Source organism: Salarias fasciatus, chromosome 13 (genome assembly GCF_902148845.1).
Source record: "Salarias fasciatus chromosome 13, fSalaFa1.1, whole genome shotgun sequence".
Lineage (NCBI taxonomy): Eukaryota > Metazoa > Chordata > Actinopteri > Blenniiformes > Blenniidae > Salarias > Salarias fasciatus.
In genome coordinates, this window is record NC_043757.1 from 801,552 (window position 1) to 818,958 (window position 17,407).

General features: G+C 49.7%; 2 protein-coding genes across 2 annotated transcripts; one reads left to right on the forward strand and one right to left on the reverse strand.

The window, feature by feature from the left end:
* Positions 1–1,068: 1,068 nt before the first annotated feature.
* On the reverse strand, positions 1,069–9,617 carry rbm45 (RNA binding motif protein 45). Its single transcript, XM_030106717.1, has 11 exons — positions 9,302–9,617; positions 8,556–8,678; positions 8,224–8,350; positions 7,928–8,086; positions 7,291–7,461; positions 7,048–7,177; positions 5,728–5,818; positions 5,479–5,654; positions 5,319–5,394; positions 4,738–4,880; positions 1,069–1,927 (listed from the first exon to the last, which is right to left on the reverse strand). The coding sequence occupies exons 1-10, from the start codon at positions 9,575–9,577 to the stop codon at positions 4,764–4,766; spliced, it is 1,446 nt and encodes a 481-aa protein (XP_029962577.1). The 5' UTR covers positions 9,578–9,617; the 3' UTR covers positions 1,069–1,927; positions 4,738–4,763.
* Positions 9,618–13,030: 3,413 nt separating this feature from the next.
* On the forward strand, positions 13,031–17,407 carry LOC115399805 (cytochrome c). Its single transcript, XM_030107375.1, has 3 exons — positions 13,031–13,145; positions 14,828–15,006; positions 16,720–17,407. Exons 2-3 carry the CDS (start codon positions 14,838–14,840, stop codon positions 16,863–16,865), a joined length of 315 nt encoding a protein of 104 aa, XP_029963235.1. The 5' UTR covers positions 13,031–13,145; positions 14,828–14,837; the 3' UTR covers positions 16,866–17,407.

The following is a 17,407-nucleotide window of genomic DNA, read 5'->3' on the forward strand; positions in this document are numbered from 1 at the left end:
AATCAGCCGCCATGTTGGATGAGTCTCCTGTCGCAGAAGCGGCCGCAGTGTCGGATCGGTCTCCTGTATGGGCGGCAGATAGGATCAAAAATACGGCGTTTAAAGCGGCGTAAATATGGGGAGACGCCGTCACGTGACCTGGTCAAACCAGACGCCTGCATTATAATTTTATTCTAATCTCCACCCCTGAAGTTTGGTCAGCCAGTAAAATTAATTTATTTTTACCCAATCAGTGGAAGCCTGGGAGACTGAAGCAGCTGCAGGACGAGCTGGATCTCTGGCTGTGGCTCCAGGACAGGAAGGAAGCTGGACTTCACAACCGCAACATAATATTGCATTCTGCTTATGCTGTGTTGTTCATTTCTGATCAACAATTGCTCGTTTATCACCATTATACTGTAACGATCAATTTAATTTGCCGAAAAAAACGATCAATCATGTAAGATCTTGTAAGATCAATCATGTAAGATCAATTTTGTAATCCAAACGATTACATTTTGTAAACTGTAATTTAAAAAATTAATTTAAAAAAATATTTTATTATAGTGCTTAAAGAAGCACACATGATAATTGCACATCCAAAGCGTAGTGAGATAAGACAAAATAAATTTTTTTCGGCAAATTAAATTGATTGCAACACAAGTATAATGTTGTGGTTGTGAAGTCCAGCTTCCTTCCTGTCCTGCAGCCACAGCCAGAGATCCAGCTCGTCCTGCAGCTGCTTCAGTCTCCCAGGCTTCCACTGATTGAGTAAAAATAAATTAATTTTACTGGCTGACCAAACTTCAGGGGTGGAGAACATTAGAATGACGTTATAATGCAGGCGTCTGGTTTGACCAGGTCACGTGACGGCGTCTCCCCATATTTACGCCGCCTGAACGCCGTACTTCTGATCATACCGGCCGCCCATACTCCTGTGCTGAGCAGCTGAAGTAGCCGCCATGTTGGATGGGTCTCCCGCAGCACTGGGCAGCTGAGGCGGGAGCCATGTTGGATGGGTCTCATTTTTCACCAAAAGAAGATCAAACTTATATTACGTACTATTATTTCTGCTGGTATCCAATTTGGTTTTTTTTTTTAAATTTCTACAGGTTTTTTTTTTTTTTTTTTTTTTTTTTACTCCTTTTGAAACATTTTCTGCAGCATGTCACTGCCGGAGCAAGTTGTTTGCAAACCATTAATAAAGCTGAAAACATGCTGCACTAGTCGACCCAATGGAGCCAACAGGAAGTGTGTGAGCTCTTGACTGCACTGCTCAAATAATGGATGGTTGTAGTTTCTTTCCCCAGGACTCCTGTCCTCCAGATGATCACTCTGTAAATTGACCGGAGCAGTCCTGAAAAGGTTACAGCGATGAAACTCCATTTTTCTTCATCCACAGTAGAAACTGTACCAGAGGTTTGGGGCTCCTCGGCACGGCGTCACCGTTTCTCCTGTTCCAGCTGTAGTTTTGTTGAAGTCCGGGAATTTTAACATTAATCCCCGGAGCTCGGCTGTAAACAGCAGCGACAGACGAAACCAGGCCGGAATATTGTTCGAGGTTTTTATTGAAACAAGAGAAGCTCGACAGTGAAGAGAGCTCAGCGTTGATTACATGTAGCAGAGAGAAAGGAAGCCCAACTACAACACTGTCCACATCCTGCTCATGGGCTCCTCGGCAGCCGGCAGCCTCCACAGAGGCTCCGGCGCCGCCGATAAAACGCTTCCAGACATAAAAACAGACATTCAGGACGAACTACAAACTCCACACCGATCCTCGCCACTCGGACGCCACCCTGGTAGCAGTGTCACGTCACCGAGGCGCAGCACGGTCGCTGCCGCCCGGTCGGTCAGACAGGGGTCAAAGGTCGGGGTCAGAGGTCGGGAACGGGTCTCGATGTCGGTCGGTCTGTCAGGTCAGGGGTCACTGTGTCATGACAACAGTCGCCTGGGGAACAAGAAGCTGCAGCGTTACTGACAGGCAGGGAAGCACATTCGCCCTGAGCGCCGGACGCCGCGTTTACGCCGCGGTTCAGGACGAAGTCGAACTCCGACTTCAACCGGGGCGTAAACCGGGTCCGACTCGTCTGACCGACGCACTGATCATCATTTACAGCATTTACAGAAATCATGGCGCATGCAGAACGCGAGAGCGAGGTCAGCTGATCTGCAACGACGCCGTGTGTTCAGTGTGTGTGTTAATACAGACGCTGTGTGTTCAGTGTGTGTGTTAATACAGACGCTGTGTGTTCAGTGTGTGTGTTAATACAGACGCTGTGTGTTCAGTGTGTGTGTTAATACAGACGCTGTGTGTTCAGTGTGTGTGTTAATACAGACGCTGTGTGTTCAGTGTGTGTGTTAATACAGACGCTGTGTGTTCAGTGTGTGTGTTAATACAGACGCCGTGTGTTCAGTGTGTGTGTTAATACAGACGCTGTGTGTTCAGTGTGTGTGTTAATACAGACGCTGTGTGTTCAGTGTGTGTTAATACAGACGCTGTGTGTTCAGTGTGTGTGTAATACAGACGCCGTGTTCAGTGTGTGTGTTAATACAGACGCCGTGTGTTCAGTGTGTGTGTTAATACAGACGCTGTGTGTTCAGTGTGTGTGTTAATACAGACGCTGTGTGTTCAGTGTGTGTGTTAATACAGACGCTGTGTGTTCAGTGTGTGTGTTAATACAGACGCTGTGTGTTCAGTGTGTGTGTTAATACAGACGCTGTGTGTTCAGTGTGTGTGTTAATACAGACGGTGTGTGTTCAGTGTGTGTGTTAATACAGACGGTGTGTGTTCAGTGTGTGTGTTAATACAGACGCTGTGTGTTCAGTGTGTGTGTTAATACAGACGCTGTGTGTTCAGTGTGTGTGTTAATACAGACGCTGTGTGTTCAGTGTGTGTGTTAATACAGACGCCGTGTGTTCAGTGTGTGTGTTAATACAGACGCCGTGTGTTCAGTGTGTGTGTTAATACAGACGCTGTGTGTTCAGTGTGTGTGTTAATACAGACGCTGTGTGTTCAGTGTGTGTGTTAATACAGATGGTGTGTGTTCAGTGTGTGTGTTAATACAGACGCTGTGTGTTCAGTGTGTGTGTTAATACAGACGCTGTGTGTTCAGTGTGTGTGTTAATACAGACGCCGTGTGTTCAGTGTGTGTGTTAATACAGATGGTGTGTGTTCAGTGTGTGTGTTAATACAGACGCTGTGTGTTCAGTGTGTGTGTTAATACAGACGCCGTGTGTTCAGTGTGTGTGTTAATACAGACGCTGTGTGTTCAGTGTGTGTGTTAATACAGACGCTGTGTGTTCAGTGTGTGTGTTAATACAGATGGTGTGTGTTCAGTGTGTGTGTTAATACAGACGCTGTGTGTTCAGTGTGTGTGTTAATACAGACGCTGTGTGTTCAGTGTGTGTGTTAATACAGACGCTGTGTGTTCAGAGCTTCAAACACTTGTTTTGTAAGCAGTCTTCATGACGTCTTCAGTGAAGTGTGTGTGTGTGTGTGTGTGTGTGTGTGTGTGTGTGTGTGTGTGTGTGTGTGTGTGTGTGTGTGTGTGTGTGTGTGTGTGTGTGTGTGTGTGTGGTAGGGCATTAACAGAAACGTCGACTAGTCGACTCCCGTCGCACAAGTCGATATAAGTTTGGAGGAGTCGACGAGTCGCAGGTTATTCTCTCTCTCCCCCGATCGCCCCACAGCTCAGCCTTCATCCGGCGTGTGATTGGCTCGTCTCGCTCCATGAAAACATGAAGCTGCAGCCCAACAATGTGAGGGAAGACGACCAGAGCAGGATTACTACGCTGATCGTGATCTCAGAATATTACAGCAATAAGGATTCCTTTCTCTTTTACCCTTTATCTTTAGAGGCTGGCGAGGCTTTTTTTTTTTTTTTTTTTTTTTTTTCCGTGTTGAAGTTGGTTTCTGATTGGTGCCTATTTGCATTTTGGTTTTTAATTTCCATTTATTTCACGCTGAAAGCTGTTGTCTAAGTAATGTTCTGTGAACCATGCAGGTAAGACCAGCATTGAAATCTAACTGCGACAGCACCGGGTTTTGATTATTGTGTTTTTTTATTTCATTAAGACAACGAGCTCTTTTTTCCAAACGTGACGCGGACAGCACGGCGGCGTCTCGCTGCCGCCGCCTTAAGCTTCCATTGAACTTCATATTGTGCAGTTAACTTTAAAAGAAACTCAAGGTGTCAGCCTTTGTTTTGTTCAGGTTAAAATGTCAGAAGGACAGCCGATGCTTGTGTGTTGTTCGCGTTGTCGCTCCACCGTGCTGCACGCCGTTTCTCCCGTACTGCGTGTTTGGGCTCAGAGTGTTCCATGCAGGCCGCTGGTCCACACATCCTCCAGACTGTTTATCTGCTCATTATTACAGATTGTTTATAAAAAACGAAGCTCATACACTGTCAATATATTATCATTTAGTATTAGAATTTGTTTGGCCTTTTTCCTGGTTCTGAGTCGCGGGGCGGCGCCCGAGCGATCAGGCTGCGGTGAATTTTAATGCAAGCTGCTCGTTGCTGGACGGCTGTGTGTCCCTGTTGTCCCCCCGTCAATGTGACGACGTCATCACGACTCGGCGACTCGACTTCGACTTTATTGACGGATAAGTTGACTTGAAAAAAACTGAAGTCGTTAATGCCCTACTGTGAGGTGTGTGAGGTGTGTGTGTGAGGTGTGTGTGAGATCAGTGTGACTGCTCTCGCTGTATCTGCTACAACGAGACGTCAGGCGGCTGCTGTCGAGCAAGGCACTTACCGGTGCGGTGGGGTCCGGCCGGGCCTCTAGTAGGTCCGGGGGCGCTTGTGGGACTCCTCCCGGGGGGGGTCGGCCAGCATCACCTTCATCTTCACACCGTTGACGACGTGGCCGTGGAGCGCCGCCATGGCGTCGTCTGCACACTGACACACACACACACACACACACACACACACACACACACACACACACACACACACACACACACACACACACACACACACACACACACACACACACACACACACACACACACACACACAGGTCAGCTGGTCTGCAGCCTCCACAGGAAACACTCTCTGGTGTGGGTCCAGTCCAGCGCAGGCCGACGGCCGGCCGGGAGGCTGCAGTACCACGCGGGGCCACAGGGGGCAGCAGTGAGCCGTTCTGCAGCTGTGGCTTCAGCACCAGAGCAAAGGAACGCACGAGGAAGCCGCGGCTCACTGCTGCCCCCTGCTGCTGACGGGCAGGAAGAGGGTCCGCTCAGCAGTTCTGGTTCTGCTGGTTTCCCTGTTCTAAAGCTCCGGGTGAACCTGCGTTGACCTGCGACCCTGACCTTTGACCCCGGCCCCGAGCCTCACCTGTTTGTCAGCGTACTTCATGTAGCCCACCTTCCGGCCCGGCACCAGGTGGACCTCGATGAGGGACCCGAAGCGGCTGCGGAGACAGAGACGTTCTTAACGGCCCGACCCCGTGACCGCGGGGTCAAGGGTCGTGACAGAGTGAGGGGTCAGGGGTTACCAGAAGACGTCCTCCAGCACGTCGGGCGGCAGCGGCGAGGGGCTGAACACCACGAACAGCCGCTCCTTGGCCTTGCTGTCGGGCGGCGCCAGCTTCTTGGGGGGCGGCAGGCTGACGTCCGTCTGGATCCGGGACATCGGGGACATGCCGGAGTAGCCCTGCTGCAGCGGCTGCATCTGGACGGACGGGCGGACGGGTTGGACGGGACTCAGGACGGATTCTAACCGGCAGACAGAGAGGCGGACTCACCGGCTTCAGGCCCTGGCTGGAAGACGGCCCGTTCCACACCGAGGACATCATCTGAGTGGCCACGAACTGCATGGCCATGCGGCCCACCGGGCTGCGCACACACACGCACGCACACACGCACACGCACACACACACACACGCACACAGACGGCTGTTAGAGTGTCTGGTCGGTGGTTTTCATGGGGAGCAGCTGATCAGGAAGCAGCCGTCTGATAGAAACCTGGGAGAAATGCTCAATAAAAATCGGGCTGCCGCGCTAAGCGTGAACGCCTTTTGTTTTGTTCCTTGTTATTCTGAGAGTCCGTTGCTCTCTGGCTCTGGACTGATCTGGACTGATCACGCCGCCGGCCGGGGACCGGGAACGAGCCCCTCCCCACAGCGATCCCGGCCGGATGTCTTCCCGGCGTCTGCGTTCCTACCGAGCGTCGATACAGCACACACGCTCTCTGCGGTGAAACCCGATCCATTCCTCTTTATCGGCCGTATTGAACTCGGACGAATTACCAGAGAAATCAGGAGGAAAAGGCTGGCGTGAGGCTCACACTGGAATCAGGAGCAAGTATGAAAAAAAATGAAAATCAAACTTAAATCGCGTGTTTTGAAGGTGCAACGTTTCACCCGCCGGACCTTCTTCAGGCGCTGAAAACACACAAAATAAAGTAAAATTCCCTTCAACACACAGTCTGGCTTCATAAAGGTCAGGACGAGGCTCGGTTCAGCCGGACTGGATCCATCCGGTCACTGCTGTTTGTCATCTGCTCTCGCCCCACCCCCCTGGTGGTGGTGGGGGGGGGGGGGGGATCTTGGTATTGAACGTTATTATAAATCATATTTGATGAATTGCAAAATTATGCTTGTTTCAAAATTCTTGCAGGAAAAAAAAAAGCAGCCTTCCCTGCGGCCGGCTGGAGGCAGGAGGATCGTTACAGGATACTGTTTGATTCACTATTGTATTTTGCAAATAATGCGATTAATCGTGATCAAGATATTTTATCGTTGCCCAGCACCAATAAAAATAAAAAAAACCCCTGATCTCTCCGTCTCGGGGTTTTCAGGGACCAGTTTAGCATTTAGAGCACGGAAAGTCTAAATCTGTCTGTCGGAGCACAGAGCGGTTCCCAACCTGCGGTCTGAGGTCCTGCACGAGGACCGAGGAGTCTATCTGCACTGCTAGACCCTGCTAGCCTCCGGTCCGTTCAGACCTGCTGCTGTTCCGTTTCCTTCTCAGAGCTCCACACTGCTCCAGACTGGAGCGGCCGCAGGGCCGGCATTGGCCCGCGGCCCTTATTTTGCCCCCCCTCGCCGTCCGGCAGAGCCCACCTGCTGCGGTCCTCCCCGTCGTCCACGAAGTTGACCACCAGCTTGTTCCCCGGAGGATACTCGAAGCCGTTGAGCTTCTCCTTGGCGTAGACGGCCGAGCCCAGGTTGCTGTAGCGGATCAGGGCGTGGCCTGCGGCACAGGCAAGAAACCCGTCAACCGACCGGCCGACCGGCCGGCCGACCCGTCTAACTTTATTCTGTGGTTATTCCACCCTGGACGGACTGTCTGCCCCCCCCCCCCACCTTTGCTCATGCCGTAGGCGTCCCTCTGCAGCTCGCAGTACTCCATCCCCGGGATGATGTCGAACAGGGAGAAGATCTGCTCCTGGGACAGGGCGGCCCGGGTGGACACCATCAGGAAGCGGGTGAAGTCGGTGGAGCGGTAGTCCATCACCTGGTAGTTCCCCGGGTCGCCTGCGGGGGGCGATGGGGCACAGGCCGCTGTCACACACTGGTCACGCCACTTTGGCGAAAAAACCTTGACTTTTCTACTCTCTGTGTCCCTGTTCTCCACGGTTCAGGTTCTAGATCAGGGTTCTGAACCGGTTCAGTGACTTTCAGCCAGTCCAGCTGTTCTGGAGCCGTAAAGAACGTTTCAGCTTTAAAACGAGGAGAAAGCAGCTCAGGAAGCTTCACAAACAAAACCAGATCCGATGAGGATTCATGAAGTTCGGGTTCAGAACAGAGAACATCTTTTTACATTTAACCTGTTTTTGTTCTTGATTTTAACAGTTTGAAGTATTTTTTGTTGACAGTTTTGAAATTTTAACAGCTTTACCTCGTTTTAAGCAGTTTTGCTTTTTTTCCTCCCCAAACATATTTATGTTCTTTGTTTTCTTCTAGAAATTAGCACTGGCTGTGCGGTCTGACCGTCACTCACCCATGTTGAAGGCGTACTGGTTCATGGCGTCCGGCCCGCCGCCGTAGTCCCCTCTGGGCCCTCCCCCCACGCCTCCGCCTCCTCCTCCACCCGCTCCGCTGTTGTAGTCCTCCGAGACGGAGGCTTTGTTCCGAGGTTCAGCCAGGATGGCTCTGTAGGCTGACCACAGCAACAAGCGCAGGTCAGCCGCGGGGGCGGGAACAGGCGGGAACAGGCAGGAACAGGCAGGAACAGGTGGAAACAGGCGGGAATGGCGGAAATAGCCGTAAGCAGGCGGGCTGCAGCGGCGCTCTTACTCTTGTCGCAGTTCTCGATGGCCACGGCGGCCTGCGACGGCTTGTAGTATCGGACGTAGCCGAGGCCTTTACTCTCGCCGGTGAACTTGTTCTTGATGATCACGCAGTACTCGATCTCGCCGTACTCCTGGAGGGCGGACACACACACGCACACGCACACACACACACACACACAGGACACAGGGTGAGAGGGGTCTGGCCCGGCTGGCGGAGCCCCCGGTCCTCCTCCCGGGGTCTGTCTCGGGTCACTGCAGTGAGATGAACTCTGCTCGGACCGACGCCGCTGGGATGCGCTCCACCGGACGCCACGGCGCCAGCGGCAGATTATCTACCTTGAACGTGTTCTTGAGGTCTTCCTCCGAAAAGGTTTTGGGGATCATGACGAAGATCCTGGTCAGCTCCTCGTCCTCGACGTCTCGGTGTCTCGTTGACGATCGGGACTGAGCGATGAAAACCTGGAGAAAACAGAACAAGAACAAAAGTAAGAGACAGAAATTATCGAGCTTTTCACAGTGGGGGGTCTGAAACCCTCCGGACAGTCTGAGAATGAAACGTCATAACGCTAGCTATCAGGTCAAACAGTCTGATTCCATTCAGGCGGATTGCATGGACTGTTATTTCCTGTTACTCCTCGGTTAATGCACAACTTTTAACACACACTGCATGTTTACATGAACTACATGGCTCAGTTTAATCTCTGATTTCATTCAATAGAAGGACATTGAAAGAAGGTAATAATACTCCGGCTCAGTACTGCCGCCTGGTGGACGGCGGCGGCATGACTCCGCACAGCGGCAGCTCGGGCAACAGAAATGAAGAGAAATCCGCCACGTCCACAGCGAGGACTCCTTCAGAGTCTCCGCTTCACCAGCAGCCGCAGCTCAGAGTTTTTGGAGGATTACTAAGTCTGATAGCAATAAAGAAAAAGTGCGCGCTACCTTTAGCAAGCAGGCGGTGCTAACGCTGCTAGCAAGCTAACAACCGGAAGTAGTTTAAAATGCACCTTTTTCGACCAAAGCTCAACAAAAGCCGACAGGGCCGAGGTAATGGACGGCGCTAACTCGAGCTTGAGCTCTACCTTGATGGGTTTGGTTCCTTCCATCACCACCTTCCCGTGCATCTCCTCCATGGCCAGGCAGGCCTGAGACGACTTGGCGAACTTGATGTAGGCGATCCCCTTCGACTCCTTTGTCTGCTTGTCTTTCACCACCCAGACTCCCTGGATGTCCCCGAACCCGGCGAAACTCTCCCGGAGCTCATCCTCGGTGATGGACCGGCTGGTGACCACGAAGAGGCGGCTGTTGGGAGGGTCGTCGAGGTTTTCGGTGGATTGTTTGTTGGAGTATTCCTCCATGTTCGCGTCTGCAGTAACGGCGAGCGACAGCGGCGTGCTGCCTTCAGGGCTGCTCGGAATTTTCAGTACGCAAGGCCTATCCGTTATAATAATAATAATAATAATAATAATTATTATTATTATTATTATTATTATTATTATTATTATTATTATTATTATTATTATTATTATTGTTATCAATGGAGGGTACAATTAAATGAATAATCAGGTTTGTATAGTTTGATATGTACATATAAAGTAAAAACTACTGTACGTGTAGAGTTTACATTTTATTAAACATTTTATTGTTGGTAATCCATTCCAGACATGTTAATAACTGATGCAAAACACAGAAGCATCAATTCACCCATAGATTTGTATTGTTTTCAACATTTACGTACACACACACACACACACACACACACACACACACACACACACACACACACACACACACACACGCACACAAGTCGGACCTCCCAAATGGTCCAAAATTCCCATAAACACAGCCCTGAAGCCTTCCCAGAACAGTTGGAACTGTTCTAGCTGGTGGAACCACATCCTCTGGTTCTGGAGTGGGAGGTTATTCCAGTTTATTTGTGTGTGAGGGCAGGTGAGCAAAAATGTCTGGCAATGTTGTGCATACATTTTGTTCTCAATTTTATAATTTTGCATTCATATCCATATACAACTTCATTCCATATAGCTTGTATGGTTCAAATTATCATAACCATAAACCAATTGCAACTTGAAATACAAGAAAACTGAATTCATTACATATTACATTTAATTGAAACATGAATTTGGGATGTCTGCAGTAGTTTGGATGACATTGATCAATTCCTACAGTTCCTGAAGGCATCACTAGAGCCCATTGTTCTGGAAGGAGACGGTGAGTTGCCTTCACTGCCCCCTACCGTGTGGGAAATGCTAAAACGTATTGGATGGTTACAAAAGGATGCCGCAGGAAACTTTTATAACCACCTTTTGTTGGATAACCAAATGAGCGACCTTTCCCTTCATTTTAAAACACGAGAGTTGTCATTAATCAAAATAATTAGATATTAATCTAAAATAAGGAAATACAAAAAAATAGCAACGCTGACATGATATTAATTGCTGACATAAAGTATTGAGACTTGGATATCGAAAGGTGGTTCAAATATGCCTACTGGGTATTTTCTAAATGAAACTCAAAACAGAAAAAAAAATCACAGTCAGACCTCCAGTGATGGCAGGTTTGGTGCAGGTTTGGATCAAGACCAAACCAAGATAATACCAAGACAAGAACAAGACTAAGATAATAGAAAGACTAAGACAAGACAAGACCGAAACCAAGACAAGAACAAGAACAAAACCATGACAGGAACAAGACAAAGACAAGACAGAATTGAAGACAAGACCAAGACTTTATTGTGCCGAGAACAGGTCAAGACCTTGAACTTGGGATCTTGAGACGCTCTAAAACACTTGGTCCTTGACAAGTCGCTTGTTATCGTTTGTTGGATGAGTCGAGTTTTTCAGATTTATATTTTTGACCCAGTGAGAGTTCTGCCAAACTATTTTAAGTGATTTATTATAAGCCAAGTGTTTTGAAAGAGCTCATGCGGCGGTGACCCTCCGAACGTATACGGTTACATGACGAGACGGAGGAGGAGTGACGGCTTTTCCATGTCAACTAGAATAAACTTTGACAGGCTGTGTGTCCCGAGGAGAACCAATCAGGGTTCCACTGGCCTCAACTCAGCGACTGCTACATAAGGAACAGAACAAAACAGTCTTTCAGTGTGTGTGTGTGTGTGTGTGTGTGAATGACCCTGAATTTTGAATAGTCAACTTGAAAAGAATTATTACCATACGCTTGATTTTGATTACTTTTTTATATTTTCAATTATGGTAATTCAATTTAAAGCGGCAATAAGTGAGAACTTTACTATTAAGAAAATTCAAATCCTCCCCATTTTTACTGTCACTGAAGAAACATTCCCTTTAAACAATCTGTCGTCTCGTCTATAAATGTCTTGGCAAAGGTTTTTTTCTTTCAAAGCAAGAGTTCCAGGGCAGAACAGCTCTGATGGACGGGGCTAGACCGTCACACTTCCTGGTTCCAGAACCAATCATTTGTGAGTTCCTGAGGTTGCCAAACAAACAGCACCGACTGGCCGTGCGCCAGACGCTGCTGTGTGCACGTGAAACCAGCTGTGTGCACGTGAAACCAGCTGTGTGTGTGCACGCCTGTGCTGCAAGGACGGTGCGGCTGAACTGTCTAAACTCACTTAAAGTCTCCCAAACTGGCAACCTGCTGGGGGAGGGGGGGGGGGGGTCGTCATGTGACTTATTATTATTATTTATTGCACCTTAAATTATGGTGAGCTTCAAACTTAACACAGAGAAGTTTTGGTTTTCATTTCCCAGTGGTAACAACATACATCGAAATACTGTCTGTAATTTAATTTGAAGTCAGAGACGCCTTTAAGCTCCCATTAGATAACATGACACCAATAATCAATCCAACACTTTCTGAGCATCCACAGGTGATGAGTTCCTCTGATGGAGGAAACAAAGTTTATCTGAGAGCTAGAGGTTTATTTGTATGTGTTCACTTCACGACCCTGGACTGGAACCATGTTAGCTGTTACTGATCTACTGTGTGTGGAGTTAACTTACTGTTCTCACTTTTTCATGCCTGTTTGAACGAACTGTAAAGCATTGTCTTTCTTCTTCTTTCTCTCTGTCTTACAGTAAACATACATTACTTTTTCGTTCAGAGTGTGTGTGTGTGTTAGAAATGCGCGGATGGCTCATTTTTCCATCCATAAAATCTCCTTCCGCCGCCATCAGAATAGTGTTTTGGCTATTAAAATGTTGCTTTTTTTATTTGAGTGTTTCAACCGCAACCCGCCCGAATGTAATTAAAATCTTAATTTTTCGACACGTCATCCGCCCGATCCGCAATCCGCGCATCTCTAAGTGTGTGTGTGTGTGTGTTCTTTTTTCTTTTTTTTTTCATTTTAAGTCACCGATGGATGAATACTTTTACAAACTAAAAGTTTTCCCGAATGGAAACAACAGACAACTTCCAAACCAATCGTTCTGTATCGATCAATAAAAATTCAAATGTTTTATGAATCTTATCATTTCCTTATAAGGACACTCCAGCAGGTGCATTTTGACCCCCAGAGGAGCGGAGTGATGGTAGGGCTCGTACCAATATTCACCTTCAGCTTCCTTTCACAGCACCTCATCCTCTTCTGGTCAAAATAAGGGTGAGTAAGCTCCGTTATGTGGTTGCTCTCAGCTGAACTGCGTCTGAAGTTGTGATTCTGGCGGTTTATTCTGGAGGAATTTGGTTTTTTGTTCAGAAGAAACGTGAGGAAGTGACTGATCAAAGGACGCGTCCCGGTGTGGAAATGGGACGCGGCCGGGTCGAGGAGTCCACGTCAGGACTGCGAGGAAATCTTCCAGCACGTGACAGCGCGGTGACGTCAGAAGCCGGTGTCTCTAAAGTGGAGTGACCTTCTTTACGTCCGCCACAAACGGCTGCTCTGCAGAGAGAGGACACTTCCGCCCCGCACGCGCCGCTCGACAGGTACATTCTACACCCGGTTACCCGGTTCTCGGCCTGCTGAGTGACCCGGAGCCCGGCTGCTCCCGGCGGGGTGCGAACTGAGCTCAGGTCGCTGTCAGGAGATGCTGCGGAGCGTGTGTGTGTGTGTGTGTGTGTGTGTGTGTGAGAGAGAGTGAGTGTGTTCTGGTGAATAGCTCCGGTTAATTCCGTTATCAGAGTAATTCAGCGTTCGGTGTGTTGATTCCGGGCCGTGGCTGGTCCCTCGGCGGCGCCCCGGCGGCTGCCTGAAGCCGAGGCGGGGAGACTCTCACACCGACATTGAAGCATCCTTGAGCCCGGGCGCAGCGGGTCGCCTCCCCCAGCAGGCCGGGGGGCCGCCCCGGGGCCGGGGGCCCGCGGAGCGGCCCGGGTGGCGGTGTGTGTGTGATGTTGGTGTGTGTGTGAGGGCCGCGTCCGTGTTTGGAGCCGTGTGTCCTTGATGCGGCCCTGCGAGGGATGCCGTTCCACCGGGAGCCCGCCATCTTTCACTGAGGCTGAGCTCACGTTACGGCGGGTTTGGTGCAGCGTGCAAGCTGATGCCCGCAAAACGACTCGAAACGTCGAAACGCGCGAAGAGTCTGAGCTCCGGAGCGGAACATTTGGCGGCTGTGTGCCGGGTTTTGCCGGGCTGAGCTGGATGGCGGTGCGGTATGATGCGGTGCTCGGTCGTGATTTCTGCGTGATAAAAGCGACCGTTACATCAAGACGGGTCACGCGAGGACAGCAGGCGGTGTCGCACCGAAATGCTTCCCCCGCTGCTCCGGAGGACGGCAGGCTGCTGATCGCTCCCTGGAAAAATGAATCATTTAAAATCCTTCAAGAAATTTAAAAAATATGTAATGTGCTCAAAATGCTTTAATTATCGGTTTATTTTTTTTTCCAATTAGTTCATTTATTTTGTGTAGTTATTTCTTTTTAAGGCCTGTCTGATCAAATATCATCCTGAACCTTTCTCAGCTTTATTTTTCACATTCAGTGTTCTGCTTCAGAATGTTCTGCAGTTGTAGCTATCTAACTAGATCATGTTTGTGTATTAATGTGGGCCTGCTCAATGTAAAGATGCATTCTGCCCGTTAAAAAGACTTTTTCATTAATAATCTCATCAGTTATTTCTCGATCATCTTTCTTTCTAACCTTAAAAAAATGCTTTGACAATAAAACATGAAAACAGCTGAGTAGAAGAGATTTTAAACGCCCAGAATCCTTCAAAAGAGAAACGTTTAACCTGTAGAAATGAGTGAAGGTCAGGCTGTTGGAGTGTGGCCGAGCCGTGTGTGTGTCGCTGGTTTAAAACCCGTCGATGCTTTGCCACGAGGTCAGGTCATGGGTGCACCTTCAGCGTTTTAAGCCCATTAGCAGCAGCTCCTGCAGATCAGACTTTGGCCTTCACGCTGCTTCCTGCGGGCGTTGAACCGCGGCGTGTTTACGGCGTGGAGCTGGCAGCCGTCCTCCGCTGTAACCCGAGCCTCCGGGTCTGAGTCGCCGGGGGGAGCGGCTCTTCGCCTGGTTTAACCCCCGGCGGGCCGGGGGAGCCCTCCCGCCGTGACTCGACTCTCTGTAGAGGAAGTCACCTTACACGACCTTCACAAGATGGCGTCTGGACGACGGCTCTATGAATAGCGGCGGCGCTCAGCCGGTCTCCTCTGACCTCTGACCCTCCACAGCCGATCCGCCATGGGAGACGTCAACAAGGGGAAGAAGGCCTTCGTGCAGAAGTGCGCCCAGTGCCACACGGTGGAGGAGGGCGGCAAGCACAAGGTGGGGCCCAACCTGTGGGGCCTGTTCGGACGCAAGACGGGCCAGGCGGAGGGCTACTCCTACACGGACGCCAACAAGAGCAAAGGTCAGTGTGCTGCGGCGCCGTGACCTTTCACCTCTCGCATGAGTTCTGAGGCCGACACGACCATGAGAGGGAAACTGACAGACGCTCAGGGAGAACATGCAGCCAGAAAGACTCAGCTGACCAGAGAGGGTTTCAGTCAGTCGATTCTGAGGTTTGATTCTGTAATTTGTCAGGCTGTTGGATTAATTGCATTAATTGTGATTAATTAATGCAGGAGTGGCTAAAGATGAACCGTTTTAATGGTGATTAATCTCAAAACTGGGCTTTGGGGCTTTTCCTTTTCTGCATTTTCTGTATTGTTAACAGACACTGTATTAAGTTGCTCTACATGACACTTTATTTTGAAAGAAAATCCAACCAGGAAACTGTTTTTTGTTTGAGAGCCCCATTAGCTCCTGGCCCAGCTCAGGACCTGTTCTGCCTGGGGTCTCTTTCAAGTCATTACATCTAGAGATACATTTTGAACATGTATACACACACAATTATACATACATGTAAACTCATACACACATATATGAAGAGTTCATTTGCAGAAACATAAGTACCACCTGTTTATCACTCATATATCTATTCTAGTGCTCCTGAAAGCATTATTAGTTAATCTTCTTGAATAAATGAATTCGGCTTTGGTCTTACTGCTGTCACATACGAAACACGACAACAGAGTCAAATACACTTTTGAGAAAAAAGAAAAAAAACGGCAAATGCACTCCCAAATGTAAAATAAAATATATGAATGGAAGCTCAATGTCAACTCATTAGATAACATTAAAGAAGTAATTACAGCAATCCTGTCTAAATAAGAGGAAAAGACCATGACAATGCATCCTCCTAATCTGTTGATTTTATTTATTTATGTTTGATTCCCGATGGAGACGCTGCCGGTCAGAGATCGGCTGCCGGTCAGAGATCGGCTGCCGGTCAGAGATCCGGCTGCCGGTCAGAGATCCGGCTGCCGGTCAGAGATCGGCTGCCGGTCAGAGATCGGCTGCCGGTCAGAGATCCGGCTGCCGGTCAGAGATCGGCTGCCGGTCAGAGATCGGCTGCCGATGACTTGACTCTAAATTCAGCTGATCTGATCGATGTTTTACCTTCTGGGCTGAAAAAAACTGCCTTCAGAAGCTGAACAACCCCGTTTGAAACATGCAGCTCAAAGCCTGATTAATCGCGAGTAACTGTGGAAATAGAGATTAATCATGATTAATCGTAAATGAATCTACTGACTGCCCGAATAGCTGGACTTTCTAATGTTCTCTCTGAACGTTGGAACCTTTTCAAAGTGAACCGTCTGAAATCCTGGAACGTCACAGAAAACGTCTTTAACTTGGGTCAAAGTTCAGTTTCTGCCTCGTCTCATCTCGAAGACGTTGAGCGGGACGGATCCGTCTGGACCGGCGGGACGGATCCGTCTGGACGTCTGGGACTTTAGTGTGGAGAACCGGTTCAGCGCCATGTTCCAGACTGGTGACGGTCATAACGGTTTAGAGAACGAGAGTCTGGATCGGTTTGACCCGGCTCTCCTCAGTTCTCCTCAGTTCTCCCTTCATGAGAACCTTCAGGGGTTCTGTCAGCAGGAACGTCAGAGCAGTGAGAAGAACCACAGGAGTTGATCTCGGGGAGGAAGAAGCTCCAGTCAGTGCTGGTTTAACCCTGCCTGTCTGTCCCTCTGTCCCCGTCCCGTCCTGTCCCTCTGTCCCCGTCCCGTCCCTGCAGGCATCGTGTGGGGCGACAACACCCTGATGGAGTACCTGGAGAACCCCAAGAAGTACATTCCCGGAACCAAGATGATCTTCGCCGGCATCAAGAAGAAGGGCGAGCGCGCCGACCTGGTGGCGTACCTCAAGTCGGCCACGTCATGAGCTCGGCGCCGCCGTCCGACATGTCACCTGCTTGTTCTGGTCTGGGTTCTGGCGGCGGACCGGAGCCTCCTGCTCGCTCATTTGCAGGAAGAGAAGAGACGCCGGTTCTCCGGTTCTCCCGTCTCTCCTGTCAAGCGAGCGAACACGACGCTCCGGTCCTCGTTTTAATACTCGCCAGTCCGGGTCACGGGTCCGGCCCGGTGCTCCGTTCTAACAGAACCACCATCATCAAGCCCATCGAGTCACTGGAACCGGGCTAGCTGGTGCTGACTGGCCGATCAGCTGATGGCTGACGGTTGTAGAAACGGTTGTAGAAACGGCTTCTCGCTGCTGTGAGTTCTAAATGTTTATCCACGTATTTAAAATCCGATCCGGCGTGAAGACGCCCGGCTCCGCCCACCCGGAGCCGCCGTGTCCAGGGGGCTCGCCGCCGCGGGACGCCGTCCGGAGGGGAGCAGCGTTATGGACCTGGTTCACAGGCTGGAGAGGGCTTAACTTATTTTACTGTCGTGTGTGTGTGGAGGGGCTGAGGGCGGGGGAGG